The sequence below is a fragment of the Colletotrichum navitas genome (assembly GCF_030913465.1).
Source record: "Colletotrichum navitas strain CBS 125086 chromosome Unknown LY79scaffold_2, whole genome shotgun sequence".
NCBI classification, from domain to species: domain Eukaryota; kingdom Fungi; phylum Ascomycota; class Sordariomycetes; order Glomerellales; family Glomerellaceae; genus Colletotrichum; species Colletotrichum navitas.
This window is the reverse complement of record NW_026850548.1, coordinates 105,310-121,179: the sequence shown is the minus strand read 5'-3', so window position 1 is coordinate 121,179 and position 15,870 is coordinate 105,310. Positions and strand designations below refer to the sequence as shown.

At 55.1% G+C, this 15,870-nt stretch overlaps 5 protein-coding genes across 5 annotated transcripts; 3 read left to right on the top strand and 2 right to left on the bottom strand.

Moving 5' to 3' along the window:
* Nucleotides 1-2,847: 2,847 nt before the first annotated feature.
* Nucleotides 2,848-3,210, top strand: LY79DRAFT_534733 (uncharacterized protein). Its single transcript, XM_060556457.1, has one exon. The coding sequence runs from the start codon at nt 2,871-2,873 to the stop codon at nt 3,171-3,173; it is 303 nt and encodes a 100-aa protein (XP_060419897.1). The 5' UTR covers nt 2,848-2,870; the 3' UTR covers nt 3,174-3,210.
* LY79DRAFT_534732 (uncharacterized protein) lies at nt 3,211-4,640 on the top strand. Its single transcript, XM_060556456.1, has 2 exons — nt 3,211-4,049; nt 4,112-4,640. The coding sequence occupies exons 1-2, from the start codon at nt 3,223-3,225 to the stop codon at nt 4,167-4,169; spliced, it is 885 nt and encodes a 294-aa protein (XP_060419896.1). The 5' UTR covers nt 3,211-3,222; the 3' UTR covers nt 4,170-4,640.
* A 1,619-nt stretch (nt 4,641-6,259) lies between these two features.
* LY79DRAFT_137888 (uncharacterized protein) lies at nt 6,260-8,328 on the bottom strand. Its single transcript, XM_060550925.1, has 4 exons — nt 8,174-8,328; nt 6,836-8,088; nt 6,584-6,783; nt 6,260-6,496 (listed from the first exon to the last, which is right to left on the bottom strand). The coding sequence occupies exons 1-4, from the start codon at nt 8,211-8,213 to the stop codon at nt 6,331-6,333; spliced, it is 1,659 nt and encodes a 552-aa protein (XP_060419895.1). The 5' UTR covers nt 8,214-8,328; the 3' UTR covers nt 6,260-6,330.
* Nucleotides 8,329-9,896: 1,568 nt separating this feature from the next.
* LY79DRAFT_575037 (prolyl oligopeptidase) lies at nt 9,897-11,948 on the bottom strand (the record flags this gene model as incomplete). The annotated part of the gene is made up of 3 exons (XM_060559668.1): nt 9,897-10,983; nt 11,048-11,787; nt 11,847-11,948. 3 exons carry the CDS (start codon nt 11,946-11,948, stop codon nt 9,897-9,899), a joined length of 1,929 nt encoding a protein of 642 aa, XP_060419894.1.
* A 2,305-nt stretch (nt 11,949-14,253) lies between these two features.
* Nucleotides 14,254-15,726, top strand: LY79DRAFT_137901 (uncharacterized protein). Its single transcript, XM_060550926.1, has 3 exons — nt 14,254-14,710; nt 14,800-14,989; nt 15,136-15,726. Exons 1-3 carry the CDS (start codon nt 14,402-14,404, stop codon nt 15,336-15,338), a joined length of 702 nt encoding a protein of 233 aa, XP_060419893.1. The 5' UTR covers nt 14,254-14,401; the 3' UTR covers nt 15,339-15,726.
* Nucleotides 15,727-15,870: the final 144 nt, after the last annotated feature.

The following is a 15,870-nucleotide window of genomic DNA, read 5'->3' as shown; positions in this document are numbered from 1 at the left end:
GTCGCCATCTTTTGGGATTTGGACGAGTTACTGCTGCAACGCCTTGCAGTCTCTCCCTGACATAATCCAGGTTCTACTGCAACTTGAGTTGTCTTATTCTCTACTCCTTTCCTGCAGCAATGAACATCTAATACATCATTCTTGGGCTCAGGCAGATATGGGAGCCGTGACAGAGGCAGTCTTCTCGTTTCACCGCAAGAAAAACCAAAACGAAAAAGCAGGCCTCAGTTTTGAGTCTCGCCGGGCACTCCATTACCACGTCGCCAAACAATCGCCGGCTGCTATGACGATTCCATACCACCGCAAATGGAAGAAGCCTACTTTGAGACACCCAAAATTCACGGCCGAGTGACCAGAACCGCCCTCTCTTGGCTCAGCAGCCTGGCGGTCCTCCACGCACCCGGCCATTTCCTCCTACTTCTGCATCGCAAGCTTGACCGAAACCGTGTGGAACACCGAGTACATTTTGTTTTACCATAATTTCACCGGCAACGTCGATCATCATCGATCTTATGTAACAGAATGTATCGAAGCAGACAAGAATGTTAGCTTGTCTCAAAGGCGCCCTACTTCCCAACTAGAAGACCGCTTTGGGTACTGTTTGGCGACATATACCACTCCGTTCACGAAATCAAATAATTGTGTACCGGATGGGCTACACTCTACTTGTAGGGCATGAAATAAAAGGCTCAGCCCTATGCAATAGTCCACACTGGCCATTCCCAATCATCTGTGCCACGAGTCTATCTGATGCCGAACTACCGGACCGGTGGATCGGCTCTTTCTGTCAACGAGATATTAGCAACACCACACGATATGCAAGCGCTTCTTAATCACTTCAGAGCTTACCCAAAAGTGATCACTTTTGATGTTACTAAGAAATACCCAAGATGAGCATGGTAAGCACCATGGTAAATTTACAGCACTCATTATTCAGGCAATATGCTCTGTCCAAAAACTCGAATCCGCTCAACACCCATCAAAAACTGTCCACATGAAGTATAAGACACGAGATTATTCCCAATATCCCAGGGAAACCTCTGTCAACTGCACATTCTCCAAAGAGTTGGCTAGCTTCACAGTCACGACCTCTTGAGGGCAAACGCCTTGCACAAAGCCCATAGGCATTGCCGATAATATGTAATCTTCAGCCAACACGCCTTATGATTCGGATTGAGTTACCTAGGGCAAGGCTTTACAGATAGCCTAGGATGCTGGTCAGCCGACAACGGCCAGTGTGTGGCTTTCGGCTCAGGGTAAGCTATAGTGAAGAGTGTCCCCTTAGGGTGAGTTATAAGAAAGCAAGGTGCGTAAAGCTAAAATAACTAGTAGTGTAGAGGATAGGGGGACTTTAACGTGGTTTTTATAAGATACAAAGCAATTCTTTGTATTCTAGTTCTTCTTTCTTTCTATGGCCTATCTATTAATTTCTCAACTTACTAGTAGATTTACTACCTTATATCCTGCGTACTACATTCTTTACTACATTCCGTATAAAACTTTAAAAAACACCTCTTATTTTACTACTCATATTGGATACTGAACTGAGGTATTTTCGACTTAGAGCTGTTGAAGACATGCAACCGAGTTTCTACTGGCGTTGTCCTAAAGTACTTCGCCTCAACTGAGGCTCAATGTAGTCCTTAGGCCCGGATGTTGCTGTCTCAATCATAAAAAAGCGTGTTACGAAGAATCCATGACAGTTTCCTAGCCTTCTACTATCTAGATCGAGGTTTTTCTGCCCTGTGGGGAGTTCTTCCAGATTGCGACACGGTAAAGGTTTCCTTGGTCGACCTATCCGGCGGCGGGACAGCCCTGGCCAAGGGGTCGAGGACTTCGGAGAAATACCACCTCTCATAACTATGTTTGCCCAGGAACCCCCACCACGACTTCAGGAACTCTTGAATACGGATCCGCGCACGATTCGTCTCAAGCCTGCAAATGGCAGGCGACAGGAAACGCAGTCGGCGCACGGGATGGCTCATCGGTCCGTGAGACAGGACGATTCAGCGCCCGGTGAGGCGTGTCCATGCCTCCGAAATACTGGGCTACTGTGGGCGGATCAGTGCCCAGAACTAAGGTTTCATGAACCGATGATACTGTCTTTGTCATCCGCTTGACCGAATCGTCTCGAAGACGATTATGACTACGGAGAAGACAGAATTGCAAGTGCTCCAGGGGACCATACGTTTGACGGTTCTGATGGCCTTCGCGGCCTGAATAGCTGGTTGAGCCTAATGTGTTCCCATTGGTCAACCAAAACCCTACATTATTCCTCAGTGTCGCTATGATTCGAGTTTCCAAGGCGTAAGGCGGCTTTTCTTGTGTTCTGCTTTGCAATACTACCGACCAAGGACTTTCAAATTCACATCATACGATACCAAAACATACGGATAATTGAATAGCTCAGCCATATGTTCCAGTTTCAAAACCATGCATTCTAGCTGTCTGGACGAATGCGGCACGGCTGGAGGCACGGGAACGCTTGTCGCGTGTTGCGTGAGAAGTAATGGGTGTGCGGGGAGTCCCGTCGCGGGTTGGTTTCCTCCTATGCTCTAGCCGAGTGGCTGATGTCTTGAACCCCTCAGTTATCCCCCATGCCACAGAATGACATGATGCGCGAATTGAAGCCAAAATGCCGTATACATCTTCATTCGTCGGAATTGCGCAATGTTTAAGGTCAAGAGCTTTCAGGGACAGGGAGTAGAGACGGGAGCTGAAGACGGGCCGCGTGCCTGGTTTCTCCCCGCGTGGAAGCCGGAAACATGTGCTTGGTAGATGGCCCAACTAGTGAAGACAAGCTGCGGCTGAAGTGTAGACCACAAGTTGTGCCTTCAAATGAGGTGGCTGGAACAGGAGGCGTCTATGGGATGTCGGTTGCGATGTGTCTCTTAGCATATCATACGAGACGATCCTTCATTTCAACCACAGGTGGATGGCGATTCGTGATCATGGCCTCATTTCTACGACCGAAACCTTCGAAACGTGGCTGGCTGAAATGCCAGCCGAAACTATCTCACTCACTGAGTTGCAATGTTTCGGTGTCCTGTCACTCGCATCCTTCGACTGAAGCGCCATTACGGTGGCTTTTGACGAATTCAGCGACAGTGTTTTCCGTGGTTTGTCAGCCAGAGAAGTCATCGACAGCATCTTCTCATCGGTACTTATTGTGAAGACAGGCCCTCTCTGATATCCGCATTCTATGCTATAAGAAGCAGGCCTATGTCGGCATCAAAAAGCTCGACCATGACTCTCATCGACTCAATCACAAGCCTGACTTTCCACAAGCCCGTCCAAAGCTCTCAAGAAACTTCACCTTCGTTGACATCATCCTCATCTGACACCATGGCCTTCCTCGTTCCTGTCAAGGAGTCTGATATCTCCGCCTTGTACGACTCCAACCATCGCAAGCTCGTTCTCGTGGCCAAGGGTGAGATTCCCAAGGTCTGGTTCACCCCTTTCTTTAAACAGGAGACTTTGCTCGGCGGCCTGAGCTTCTCCATCCGCGCCTTCGCCGGTGGTGTCCCTGTCCAGAAAGGCGAGAAGTCTTTCGACATCTCGCTTGACTTCCCGGTCAACTTGCCCATGCAGCACTTCAACAACAAGAGCGTCCTGATCGAGACGGCCAACGGCAGCTATCCTATCGAGATCAAGTATACCGGCTTCGCGCCGGGACCCGTCATCAGCGGAGGCAAGGACGGCGAGGAGAATGGTACTACCACCCGGAGCGTCTTGCCTCCGGTTCAGGAGTTCCTACCTGCTGGACAGCCCTTGCGTATCACCGCGCAGATCCCGAAGGTTGAGGCACCTGCTTCTGTCAACATCGAGCCTTCTTATAACCCCAAGTTCCTTGAGTTGATTCACTCCACGGCCCAACATGGAAGCGTGTCCTGGACATTCAAGTGGAAGGAACTCCCCACTGAGGAGGGCACGAATCCTCAGCTGATCGAGATCACCACTCACCAATACAACGGTCTCGTTGGCCCTGCAGCCCGCAACTCCTACGTCATCCAGGGCTATGTTGTCCACTTCGTCGTTTTCGAGAAGAAGTAAGGATAGCCACACCCGACCTCTGAGTGGCCTTTTCAATGGAATTCACATGTCTACTTAGGGGCATCAACGTGGTTCGTGGCGGGGATGTCGTTGAAGGCGGTTGGCATGTGGTGTGAACCGGTCGTGGACCTTGGCTATTATTCTCAAGTTGGAAACCAACTTGGATCTAGTTATCTAATTGACTACTTTTCTTTTGTGAGAGACTCCCTCTGCTGAGATGGATCATCGACCAGATGCCGCGTATTTCAAGAAAGTCCATGGCAACTTATTTGACGACCAACTACTAGTATGCAACTGGATGCTTGTGTGTACCACGTAATTTCTGTAGACTCTCCTTGACTGGCAAAGACAGTTCTATAGGGGTTATGATTAGGAGATCTTTTGTTTTCCATATGCTAAGACCGCTACTTCCCTTACGTGGTCATTGATTGTCATTACTGTCATTTCCGCCACTATTATCACAATGCTCACCGTTGTTGTGGTTTACAATTAGCATATCAATTTACACTTACCCTTGATCGAAGCAACCTTTTATATCCATGGGCATCCAGTACGCGGGAACTACAACTAACTACCCTGACTTGGGAAAATCAGGGCGTGGCCTAGGTAGTATGATTTTTCCCCTCATCGGCCCATCATTTTCAAGAAGTCATCAGTCCAATTGTATTGGTTTACAGGGTTATGATTAGGGGATCCTGTTTGCCAACGCATGCTGTGTTACCACACTTTCGCCTAGATGCATACCGTATTTTATCGTGGCCGCCGATTTGCAGACGAAAGAAAGCAACAGAAGATCACAATGGTTCCACATCCTTTCTGGAGCCAATGAGGGCAATAAACTTGGGGTTCGACCAGAGCTTGACTGGTTAGCTGTTGGAACTTCTCAGCCTGACAGTCTCAGTATCCAATCGGCACCGAAGATGGGCCACATAAAGCTAGCAGTAAGCCTTCCGGTGCATTGTCTCCGAATTGTTGAGAAGTCGCTGGTAACGACGCAGGAGGCGAAGCCATTCCACACCCTGGCCATGGCCCCCGCGACCACGAGTCATCATGGGAGCTCGCCAAGGCGAACGAATCCTCCGATATCAAGACCTCTACAGCAGATATTCTCGGCTTGGTCTCTCAGAGAATCATGATTGTACTATGGCTATCAACGGTCTCCAGGACCGGGTTCTCAAGGCTCTTGGTGTTCTAGGAGGTTACGGCATTTTCGACGAAGGAGACGAAGATGGCAGGAATCGTGGGTTCCTCCGACGAACGGCAGTTTGAATCCAGATCTCCAGACCGATAAAAGGGGCGGGAATGTGGCTTTGATTGCAGAAGCGAGAGACTACAATGCCCTCAATCTTCGCAAGGGGCAAGGTGAGATCGTTTTGGATCGCCCTAGTGGCTCTCAGCAACCTGCCGCAAAATGCGTCGTGTTGGGAAAACAGCAGGTCAGCGCTGCTTTGGGGGAAGACATGAGAGAGCACTACCTCCTGATTGTGGCATCAACAAACAAAAGAGACAGAGATGGGCACTTGATATACGAACGTATGGGGGCAGGATACTTGCCTGGCAAGCTCATCGCATCCACTGGTGAGACGATCAGAATCCACTGAGATGTTGTCACGCTAAAAACGACGCCGTTAGTTGCGGCAGCACAACTAACGCCTTATATCACCCCGTGACAGATGTGCTCCGGCCACTATTTGGGAGTTATGAAGCGACGGAGACAACAAACACGACTGGCCCATTCAGCATGGTCCCGAATGAAAGTTTCTGGCTCTGGGTGGCCATCTGTAGTTCCTGAGTCTATTCGTACTCGCTTATTCACTCACTTACAATCATTCATTGATCTGGAAATATGAAAAATGTCATACGCGACAAAATCGCTCGGTGAACCATCTATTGGGTGTATAGCGCAGGTCTGTAGGACGTTTGGAGATGCCAAAGATGCATCTGAGTCGTCGGGAACCCCTGTAAACTTGTCAGGATGTGAACGCGCCTCAGGACTAAAAAAAGATAAGACATTTGCTGGTCCATATTCTGGAAAGTATCCCAGCGTTTCCTCCTTTCCGATGCACTACATCTCTTCTATAAGCCACTAAACGTAGGCGTTATTAGTGCATTCTCTCTTTAAGATTTGTCGTGTTACCAGCAGTTCTGTAAGAATCCGGCGATGATACACATTCCCTCGCACTGACTTGAGAATGAACAGAACAATATCATTACATGTCCACGTAACTATTTATATCCCTACAACTATCATAACAACAAACACGGCATACTGATTTCCTATCCTAGCAAGCCACCTCCACCTCCTCCGAGCAGGCCTCCGCCGCCTCCACTCTTCTTGTCACCGCCGCCACCACCCCCAAGAACTCCGCCTAGGAGACCGCCGCCATTGTCTTTTCCTCCTCCTCCAACGCCGCCGAGAACACCTCCAAGAAGACCTCCAACTCTGCATAGACAGTCAGTTTCCCATAAGGATACGATAATAAGGGGGATGTTTCCCAAGTACGGTAAACATCGTGGATTGTTTGCTTACCCGTCGCCGACACCCCCGACAACTTCACCGACACCCCCGAGCACATCTCCCTTGCCAAGTCTGCCAACGCCCTTGCCAAGGCCACCGGTGATACCAGTGACGGCATCACCGGCGCCCTTGCCGACGCCGCCGACAATGCCCCCTACCGGGCCGCCAACGGTGTCGCCTACGCCCCCGAGGGTACCGCCGACAGTGTCGCCCTGATATCGTTAGACGAAATGCTCCCAAAATGGTCAAAAGGAATAAACTCACCAGCCCCTTCCCAACACCGCCAACGGTGTCGCCAACTCCGGCAGTGGCACCGCCAACAGTGCCCATGAGGTCACCTCTTCCGAGCGCGCCGGTAGTGTCGCCGAGTGTCTTGCCGACACCGCCGGTCGCAGCTCCGAGGGTGTTGCCCACGCCGCTGGTGGCACCGCCGACCGTCTTTCCGAGCCCGTCCGTCGCACCGCTGACACCCTTGCCGAGCGGGCCTCCGACCGTGTTGCCGACCTGCTTGCCCACGCCCCCGGCGACACCGCCGACGGTCTTTCCAAGGCTGTCGACAGTGCCCCCGGCCGACCTGCCGACCCCGTCGACAACGCCTCCGGCCGTCTTGCCGACTCCGCCGACGGCCTTGCCGGCTCCGCCCACGACGCCACCAGCGGTCTTGCCGACGCCCCCGACGGTCTTGCCGACGGTGTCGGTGACCTGGCCGACCGGTCCACCAGCCTGGCCGGACCTGTTCGCGGCGCGCTTCGACTCGATCTCGTGCGTGGGCACCAAGGCACTGGGGTGGTATGTCTTCTCCTTGGACCCAGCAGTCTTGGCGGCAGCGGCCTTCGCACGCTTGGCCTCAAGCTCCGCAGTCGGCACCAGGGCGCCCGGCGCATAGACCTTCTCCTTCTTCTGGACCGGCGAGGAAGAAGCGGTCTTGGCCGGGGCCGGGTTCGCGGCCGGGACGTTTCTCAAGGGCGGGGCCGGGATGACGGCGGGCTTGACCGTCTTCTTCACAGGCGCCGGCGCGGTCTTGGGAACCGTGACCGGGGCCCGGGGTACGGAGGCCGGCTCGGCGGACACCTTGGCGGACGACGTTGTCTTCTTCGCTGCGGCCTCGGCCTTGGCCGCGGCGGCCTTGCGTGCTTGGATCCTCTTGACAATGTCGGAGCCCGTCGTCTCCGAGTATTGTGGGTTCTTCTTCTCCTGCAGCCTCTTCACGATGTCTGCGCCGCTGCTGCCGCCCGCGGTCTTCTGAGCAGTCTGCGATGCAGACTTGACCGGCTTGGAGGCATGCGAAGCCGTCTTGTGCGCGCTTGATGTCGCTGTTTTTGAGGCTGATGACGGTGCGTGTGTGGTGGAGGCCGCCGGTTTCGATGCCGATGAAGACACCTTCTTCGCTACGGGCGTCGTCTTCTCCTTAGTGGCGGCCGCGGCCGACTCTTTCTTGGGGGTCGCATGTGCTTTGCGCTCTTCGACCTTGGCTGGCGTCGCCTTCTTGGTGGCAGACGACTTGCGTGGGGTTGAAGCTGGGCCCAGTCGTGTTAGCCCGGCGCATGCTGATCACCTCCTCATACCATGACAGGGGGAACAAGACTAGACTAGACATCTCACCTTCCAAAGGAGCACTGTGGTGCTTAACTGACGATGACATTTTGCTGAATATAGTTCAAAGAACAAGACTGTACCGCAAAAATACTTGTGGTCACGGTATACAGAGGTAATATTGCCAGAGATCCGAGTTTACACAGAAACGGGTTGGGCAGCGTGTGGCTTGTACTCTATATAGATGAATAGGTATGCTTCTGCTGCAGCTGTTGGTAATGACGTACGTAGATCAGAGTCTGGATGAGGAGGTGGTGTGTGAGCTGACGTGCGTCCTCGGTCAGTGACGTCGAGTCTGGGGTTGGCCTGGGGTCTGATAGGTCTGGATCAGACACAAGTTATGCGAGACACCAATCGACCCCAGAACCACCCGCCACACATGTGAATACGTATGCAAAGCCGACGCACGATGATAGGAGGACTGTTGCGCCTTTCTTTTGCTCATCTGCTCCCTCCCAGCGACTAGTCTACCGTTCCAACGCCGATGACGATGTCTGGAATAACATAGCATGACTGAGGATCCCTGGTTTTTTTTTTTTTTTGTTGCTTTTTGGAGAAACAGTCGAACCCATAGAATCCCTGAAAGACCGTCGAGACCACCACCCTATCAAAGTCTCAAAAGGGCCAGATAACTGCGAAACAACACCCTCTGCGAGGACCTCTGCGTGAAGGCTGGCGCACGGTTTTTTCGGACTGTCTCGAAGTGACGCCAACCGGCAGCCGCTGGGAAGGGTTTTGTGCTTCGTCTGAACGATCCGGCGCCCCTCTTTCTAGTTGTGGCCTAGCCTCCAAATGCTAGGCCGGGATGTCATTGCGGCTCGATACCCACAGACGGCATCCTGCGCGGGATCGTGTCGACATTGTGGAGAGGGAATGTCGGTCGACGCCTTCGTTGCGGAGTAAAAGAGGTGGACAAGAAGAAGTGGGACAGGATTGCCTGCACGTCTCGGCGAGCTCGGAGAACAATGCGGCGTGCCTTTGCCTCCCATGCGATAGGTTGCCGGCGGCGTTTACTGTGTGCAGCTAGGCGTGCCTAGTGTAGTGTACCTCACGCCATCGAGATCCTAGCAATCCCGGGTGGCGGCGGGCCCTTACCTAGTCAAGGGATGAGCGGGCACGAATTAACTGACAGCTCCAGTTAGTTTGGGGTGAAATCGACTTGTGGTTGTCCATCCCTAATGATACTTAGCTGGCAGGCTGGCAATTGTCATCTGATGAACGGTGTGTCGACTGGTCTAGTTTCCGAGCGTTATGTTCTTTGGTCTGAATGCTAAATGGTTAAAGATGCCGATGAAACCCTTCATTTCGAGGACGCGCCCTGTTTTGTAGGTAAGTAGAACGAACGCTTTATCGTTCGCCCTATAACTGTTTAGTCCACCTAGACACTGGTGAATGACAGTAGTAGTCCAGCATACTAGCGGGGGATACACAACATGATGTAACATTCCTAAAGGACGTGCAGGTACGCAGTTGCTTCGGGAGTCTTGAGTTGCTTTGCCTTGGAATGTTCCGTACTGTTCTGTGCCATACAATCGCTCTCCACGGAAGAGCATTTTGAAATCCGAGCGGCATCCGAGCGAAGTCTTCTGCATAGTAGACAGGGATGGGAGAGGAGAAATTGCGATGAGGGGGAGGTTGCGACTGAGCCCTCGAGCGTGTTCATCCGTCACATCAGCCTTGCTGGCTCGAGCATCTTGTTCATACACTCATCCCATCCATCTCGCCGACCCCTTCAAATCAGGTACGACCTCCACCAGGCCTCCTCCTCCTCGAGCCACAGCCTCGGGCTCCCGGGCTGGCCAAACATGTGCCCCTCGCCCTCCACCTCCCTGATGCGCACGTCCCCGCCCTTGTCCTTGACCGCCTTGTACACGAGCCTGGCCTGCTCGACGGGGACCACCGTGTCCGCGACGCCGTGCAGGAGGAACAGCGGCGCCCCGACCCGGTCGGCGTGGAAGAGCGGGCTCCGCTCGCGGTACCTCTCCTCCTTCTGCGCCTCCGTCATGCCCGGGTCGAGCACGAGCGCGCCCATGTACTCGGACTCGAGCTTGTGCGTCGACTCGCCCAGCTTTTCGACGTCGCTCACGCCGCACACGCAGAACCCGGCGTCGAACGCGCGCGGGTGCCGCACGAGCGCCTGCAGCACGTTGTACCCGCCCGCGCTCGCGCCGACGATGCCGACCCGGCCGACCCGCCCCGCGCTGACGAGGTGGTCGGCGACCTCGGCGGCGTCGTCGGCGTCGACGACGCCCCAGCGGCCGAACAGGGCCTCGCGGTAGTCGCGACCGTGGCCGGTCGACCCCGTGTAGTTCAGGGCGAGGTAGGCGTAGCCGCGGGAGGTGAAATACTGCGTGCGCAAGTTGAGCCCGGAGCCGGTGTAGCTCGTCGGCCCCCCGTGGGACGAGATGACGAGCGGGGGAAGCGTGTTGTCGGGGGCCAGGAACTTTGGGTTGCGCGGCATCCACAGGGTGCTGTAGACGGTGCGCGACGGCGAGCCCTTTGACCGGAACTTGACCAGCTCCGGTCGCGAGAAGAGGGAATCGTCCAGCTTCTCGTCCGTCGTCTCCCGGATAGTCGTGGTCTCACCGGTCGAGATGTCGATCTTGTACAGCGCAGGGGGTGTCGCCGTCTGGTCGGCAACGAGGAGCAGGGACTCGTCGCTCATCCGCACCATGGCGTCGAACACGACGCCGCAAATGTCGGGAGGGCCGATGGGCTTCCAGTTGTCCTTCTCGAGGTCGATGAGGATCAGCTTCGCCTGGCCGAAGACGATGGCGGCGGCCGCGACGTAGCGGGCCGACAGCGGCGCATACGTGTTGCTTGAGAATCAACTGTTAGCATCACCGCGTCGGCCAACCCCGGACGGCCCGTTAGGTCACCCACCTTCCTTGAAACCAGCGGATCTCCCCAATCTCGGCGTTCTCCAGCCCCTCGAGCTTGACCTGCGATGGCTTCTCGGCGCCCGGGGCCAGGCGGAACAGTTTCCGAAACCCGTCGGTCTCGATGCATACGAACAGGCTCCCGTCGGGACCCCATCGGGGCTCGGCGGCGCCCTCGCGGTTCTCGCCCGCGACCAGCACCGCGTTCTCGACGCCGGCCGAGGACGTCCAATCGGCGGCAAAGATCTTGGCGGCCGCGAAAGGCAGGTTGGGCTGATCCCACTCCATCCACGTCAGCCTTTTGCCGTCGACGCTGAACTGGGGCGTGTAGTAGAAATCAGCCCCCTCGACGACCCGTTTGACATGGCCGGTGTCCGCGTTGATGGCTACAACGTAGTTCCGTATGCCCTTTGGTGTGGGGATCGCATGGTCCTCCTCGATGGCCAGCACCCACGGGCTGTTGGGGTTTGCACTGAAGTTGGAATACCGCAGCCCCGAGCTACCGGCCAGATCAGACACCTTGCTGGTGTCGGGATCTAGGATCTTGACGGTGTTGTCCTTGTGGGAGAAGATGATGCGCCCGTCTGCGACTACGTCGTAGGCAGAGCCGCCATACTCATACACCGTGTTGCTGGCGCTGTAAGGGGCCGGAAGCAAGTCCCTCGGGCCATGCGGCGTGATCTCCACGATGCCTTTGCGGCCGTCGTCCTTGGACTCGATGAAGAAGGCGCGTCCAGTTCCGCGCTGGGGGGAGGGACGAGGTCAGTAGGTCGAATCACGAGTCTTCAAGACAAGTGACTCACATGCACCCGTGGCGAGGCGACGGTCCGGCTTTTGGAGGTGACAGTATCGGCTGTGATGGGGCTCTCCCAATCGCCGTATCGTACAAGTCTTTTGATGGCCATTCTATTCTCCTCTTACTTGGAACCACCCGACGAGGAGGACGCAGCAGGTCGTGAATGCAACGGGCTTCTTTGAGCTGTTGCAGGTGGGTGTGAAGGCGGAGGTGACGCCGAAGTGAGGGGCTGAAGATCTGACGCACAGTCAGACTGAAATTGAGAGTCTGATTAAGGCAGGAGCAAAGCGTGCCGTGAGCAGCCGGAAGCGAGCCCGGTTCCGACCGGTCTCCGTCTCCACTTTTGTTTGTCCTAAAGTCGGCTCAAAGCGCCGGTGGCCGTTTTCTTGCACGGCGTTCCTGGGCCCGGATTTCAACACGAACCGCCATGGCTCTTGGTGCAAGTGTTGAGCGTGGCGGTTATCCATCTCATCCCCAAGCGGCGTCGATGCGGGCAGCGCAAGGAGGTCTTCGCATCTCCACAGAACCTTTCTCAGGAACCAAAGCATTGGGTTTGTCAGTGTGAGAGAAAGGTGCTGCACGTAGTAGTATGGGAGGTCGAGCCGAGAGACACTCGGGCTGGGCCGTGGGTGTCTGTCCATTTGCTTGAAATGAATCTCTGAGCCTTAAACCCAGCTAGCCGACGTGCAAGCCTCCGCCAAGCCCGGCGCCTCCTCTGAGGAACGCATTTATTTGGCTCGCAGAGCTGCTAGTGCAGCCGAAGACGCGGCCTTACCAAGGCATCACTGAAGCCAAGCAAGCAGTGCTCCTGATTGCGCGCGCCTGCGGGCCCCCGATCCTGGCCGTCACCGGCGGAAGCGCGCACGGGGTGGTGGAGGGAGGGCCAAGGAGATGGGCAAAGCTTCACTCTGCCGGGATACCACCGCATATGGAGGGACCGAGTCAAAAATGGGCTGACTGCCAAGACGAACAAAAATGCCGTTGGCCAAGTGGCCGTCGTTGGGGCACGGCGAACCTTTTTTTCTTCCTTTTTTTCCCTTTCTTTCTTCCTCCATTGACGTCTTCTTTAACTCGGGATAGGACGAGCATGTATTTGAACGAAGCCATAGTCTCGAACCTCTCTCTCTCTCTCTTGTCCTCTGTTTTCAATTTACGAGTATCAACCGAATGAAAAGGCGATAAACTTCATGATGACCCCTGCACCGATCACAACCAGGCAGCCAACTAGCCGTGTGGTGTCTCTGCGCCGTGGTGTTTCAGTCTAGAGCAAGTTCAGCCGACAGCCCTTCCCCCCCCCCAACAGAGCGCTACGGACATAATCTCCGGAGAGCCAGCCAGCCATTCAGTCGCATGACCGCCCTGTAGAAGAGTTTGTCGGCGTGGAGGCAATGCGAGACGAGAGAGAGAGGGACCTGGACATGGACAGGGGGTAGAGGCCTCTCCCGCAAGCTGATTCGACCGCCGGAGGAAGCACGTTTGAGAGTCTAAGTTTAGCCCATACGACACCTGCCATCCGAGACCCGCAGGCAGGGGAACGCCCAAAAAACGAAAAAGCAGCCGAAATTCAGGGCTGATGGATGGATGGGTGGGAGGTTCGGTTCGGTTCGGAGTGGTGAAAACAGACTAGTTTCCACCGAGATGGTCCAGGGCTTCCCGGGGGGCCACGAGACGGGGTTGATTGAGACTTAATGTGTACAGTGTAACTGTGTAAGTGGCCACAAGCACCACTAAACAAACATTGACGTTGATTAAGCTTAGATGCTGGCTTTCCAGCCCGTGCCGTGAACTATACGGCATGGAAGAGAGAACCCAGCGTTCGCCAGCACCAACAACTCCCCTCTCTCTCTCGTCGTGCACTCGTTGCACTCGTTCCATTAATCGACTGTGCAAATCCCGACTTGTCTGACGTAGCCAGGTTGGCCCTCCCGCCCCCGCATGAGCCCAACGTCCATTAGAAAGAAACCGTCAAGAAGAGACGAGCTGCCACATCGCCAAGCGGCGCCAATGCAGATGCATCTCGAAGAAAACAGGCATGACCAGCCGCCCCGCGTGTTGTGCACTGCAAAAAACCGCTGCTTACACCCTAGCTGTGAGGCTCTCTCGTAAGGGGGAGGGGGGGGGGCTGCTCGACGAGATTCCCCTTGGCGAGCTTGGCGGTGCGGAACGTGGGAGAGGAGGCAAGCCCATCCGTCCTAGTGGTCTTATGTCGGGTTTCATGATACCGCAATTCTTGGCAAAAGGTGGTCGACTTTTGCCCTTCGTCTAAAGGAACGAAGAGACATCCCCCTGTGTTGACCACGAGACTCGCGGATCGGGGAAGCGTTCGCCGGGGACATATAACCTCGTTGGTCTCCGTGCCTGCACCGTTTCCCAGTACTGTTTCTTCCGTTGCGCGCTTATTCATTCCTTCTCTTTTCTTGATTATTCATTAACCAAACTCGCCTTGTTCTCTTCTCTTCGCGGCCAGTCCGTCCGATTTTACAACGAGCCCGACTGCGTCGGTCCTCTATCCCTTCCTTTTCTATTCCATCACGCCATCCCGTTGCATCTTTCACCGCCGCAATGAAGTTCTCGACATTGGCCCTCTTCTTCTCTTCCCAGCTGCTGCTGGCGACCTCGCTGCCCCTCTCCGCCAACCCTGCGACCAGCCTAGTCCTCCGGAACGACGCCCCGGTGGCGGGCTTGGGCATGGCGAAGCGGGTGCCCGCCGAGGCCGCTCCCGGCAAGGCCGAGGAAGAAGCCAAGGAGGGCGCCGAGAAGGGCGCCGAGGAAGAAGCCAAGGAGGGCGAGCAGGAGCTCGAGGGCCAGTTCACCGTCGCCTTGCGGCTGGGCGGCGCAAACGTCAAGCAGGACATCCTCTTTCCCCCCGGCGTAAGCAACAACACCCACCAACACGCATCCCTTCCCCTTTGAACCGACGCGGCGAACTGACATCTCTCCCCGCTTCCCCCCCCTTCCAGACCAACGGCCGTCTCGAAGTCGAGTTCCAAAACTCCGTCGGCCGCACCCTCACCGTCACCGAGAACAGGAGTCCGGCAGCCGCGCCTCCGGGCTTCGTGGCCGTCGAGCCCGTCTCCTACAGCATCAACCTGGCCGAGGGCGCCCAGGGCCTGACTCTGTCCAAGGTCGACTACATCATCAATCCCGGCAGTGAGTTTCCTCTTTTTTTGCTTTCTCTCTTTCTCTCTTTCTCTTTTTATTTTTCTTTTTCTTTTCCTTCTTCTTCTTCGACCGGACTTGACCCGAATGGGATGGATGCCTGTTGTGCAACGTGACTGACACTGACACCCCCGCAGACGCGTTGGACATCAGCAAGGGACAAATCGGCCGCCTCTTCAAGGAGATCAACGCCTTCATCATCGACCCCGCCCTCGGCGAGCTCGAGTTCGAGGCCGAGGAGAACGAGCTGACGCTCACGGTCGCCAACATGAACGGCGAGTTCGCCATCTTCGTCCCGCAGGCCGCTGCGGCCGCGCCTCCGGCCGCAGCGCAGGCATAGACGTCTGGAAGGGGGAGGGAGGAGGGAAGCCAAGGAAACAATCACGTCCTCAAGGGCGTGGTAGCAGGCTGTCTGGGCTAGTGTGTGTGTGTGTGTGTGTGTGAGAGAGAGACAGAGAGAGAGAGAGAGAGGGCGACGAGATGGAAAACTTTTGCCGAATTCCTTATTTTAATCCACATCAAAACACTTTTTTTCCACTTCGCCTTCAACATCTTACCTGAGGTTGCCTCTTTCCGCTTGGATGAGATCGAATACGAGACGGGCTCAACTGGTGAGACTTGATACTGGGCAACCAGTATGTCTCACAAGCTGGGTTCCAAGTCCACAACGCCTCCTGACCATCGTCGCATTGAGTCCATCTAGCTTGATCGCCACATCTTGACGCTCTTCATCTTCAGAATTCGAAAATTTCCACACACACTTGATGGCATCAATTAGGCGAGCGACAGCACGTCATCGAGGCTAATCCATGCGGATAGCCCGAGTGTCTGGATTCCATGCAAGTTTGAAAATGGTCCAAGTCTGTGCTGTA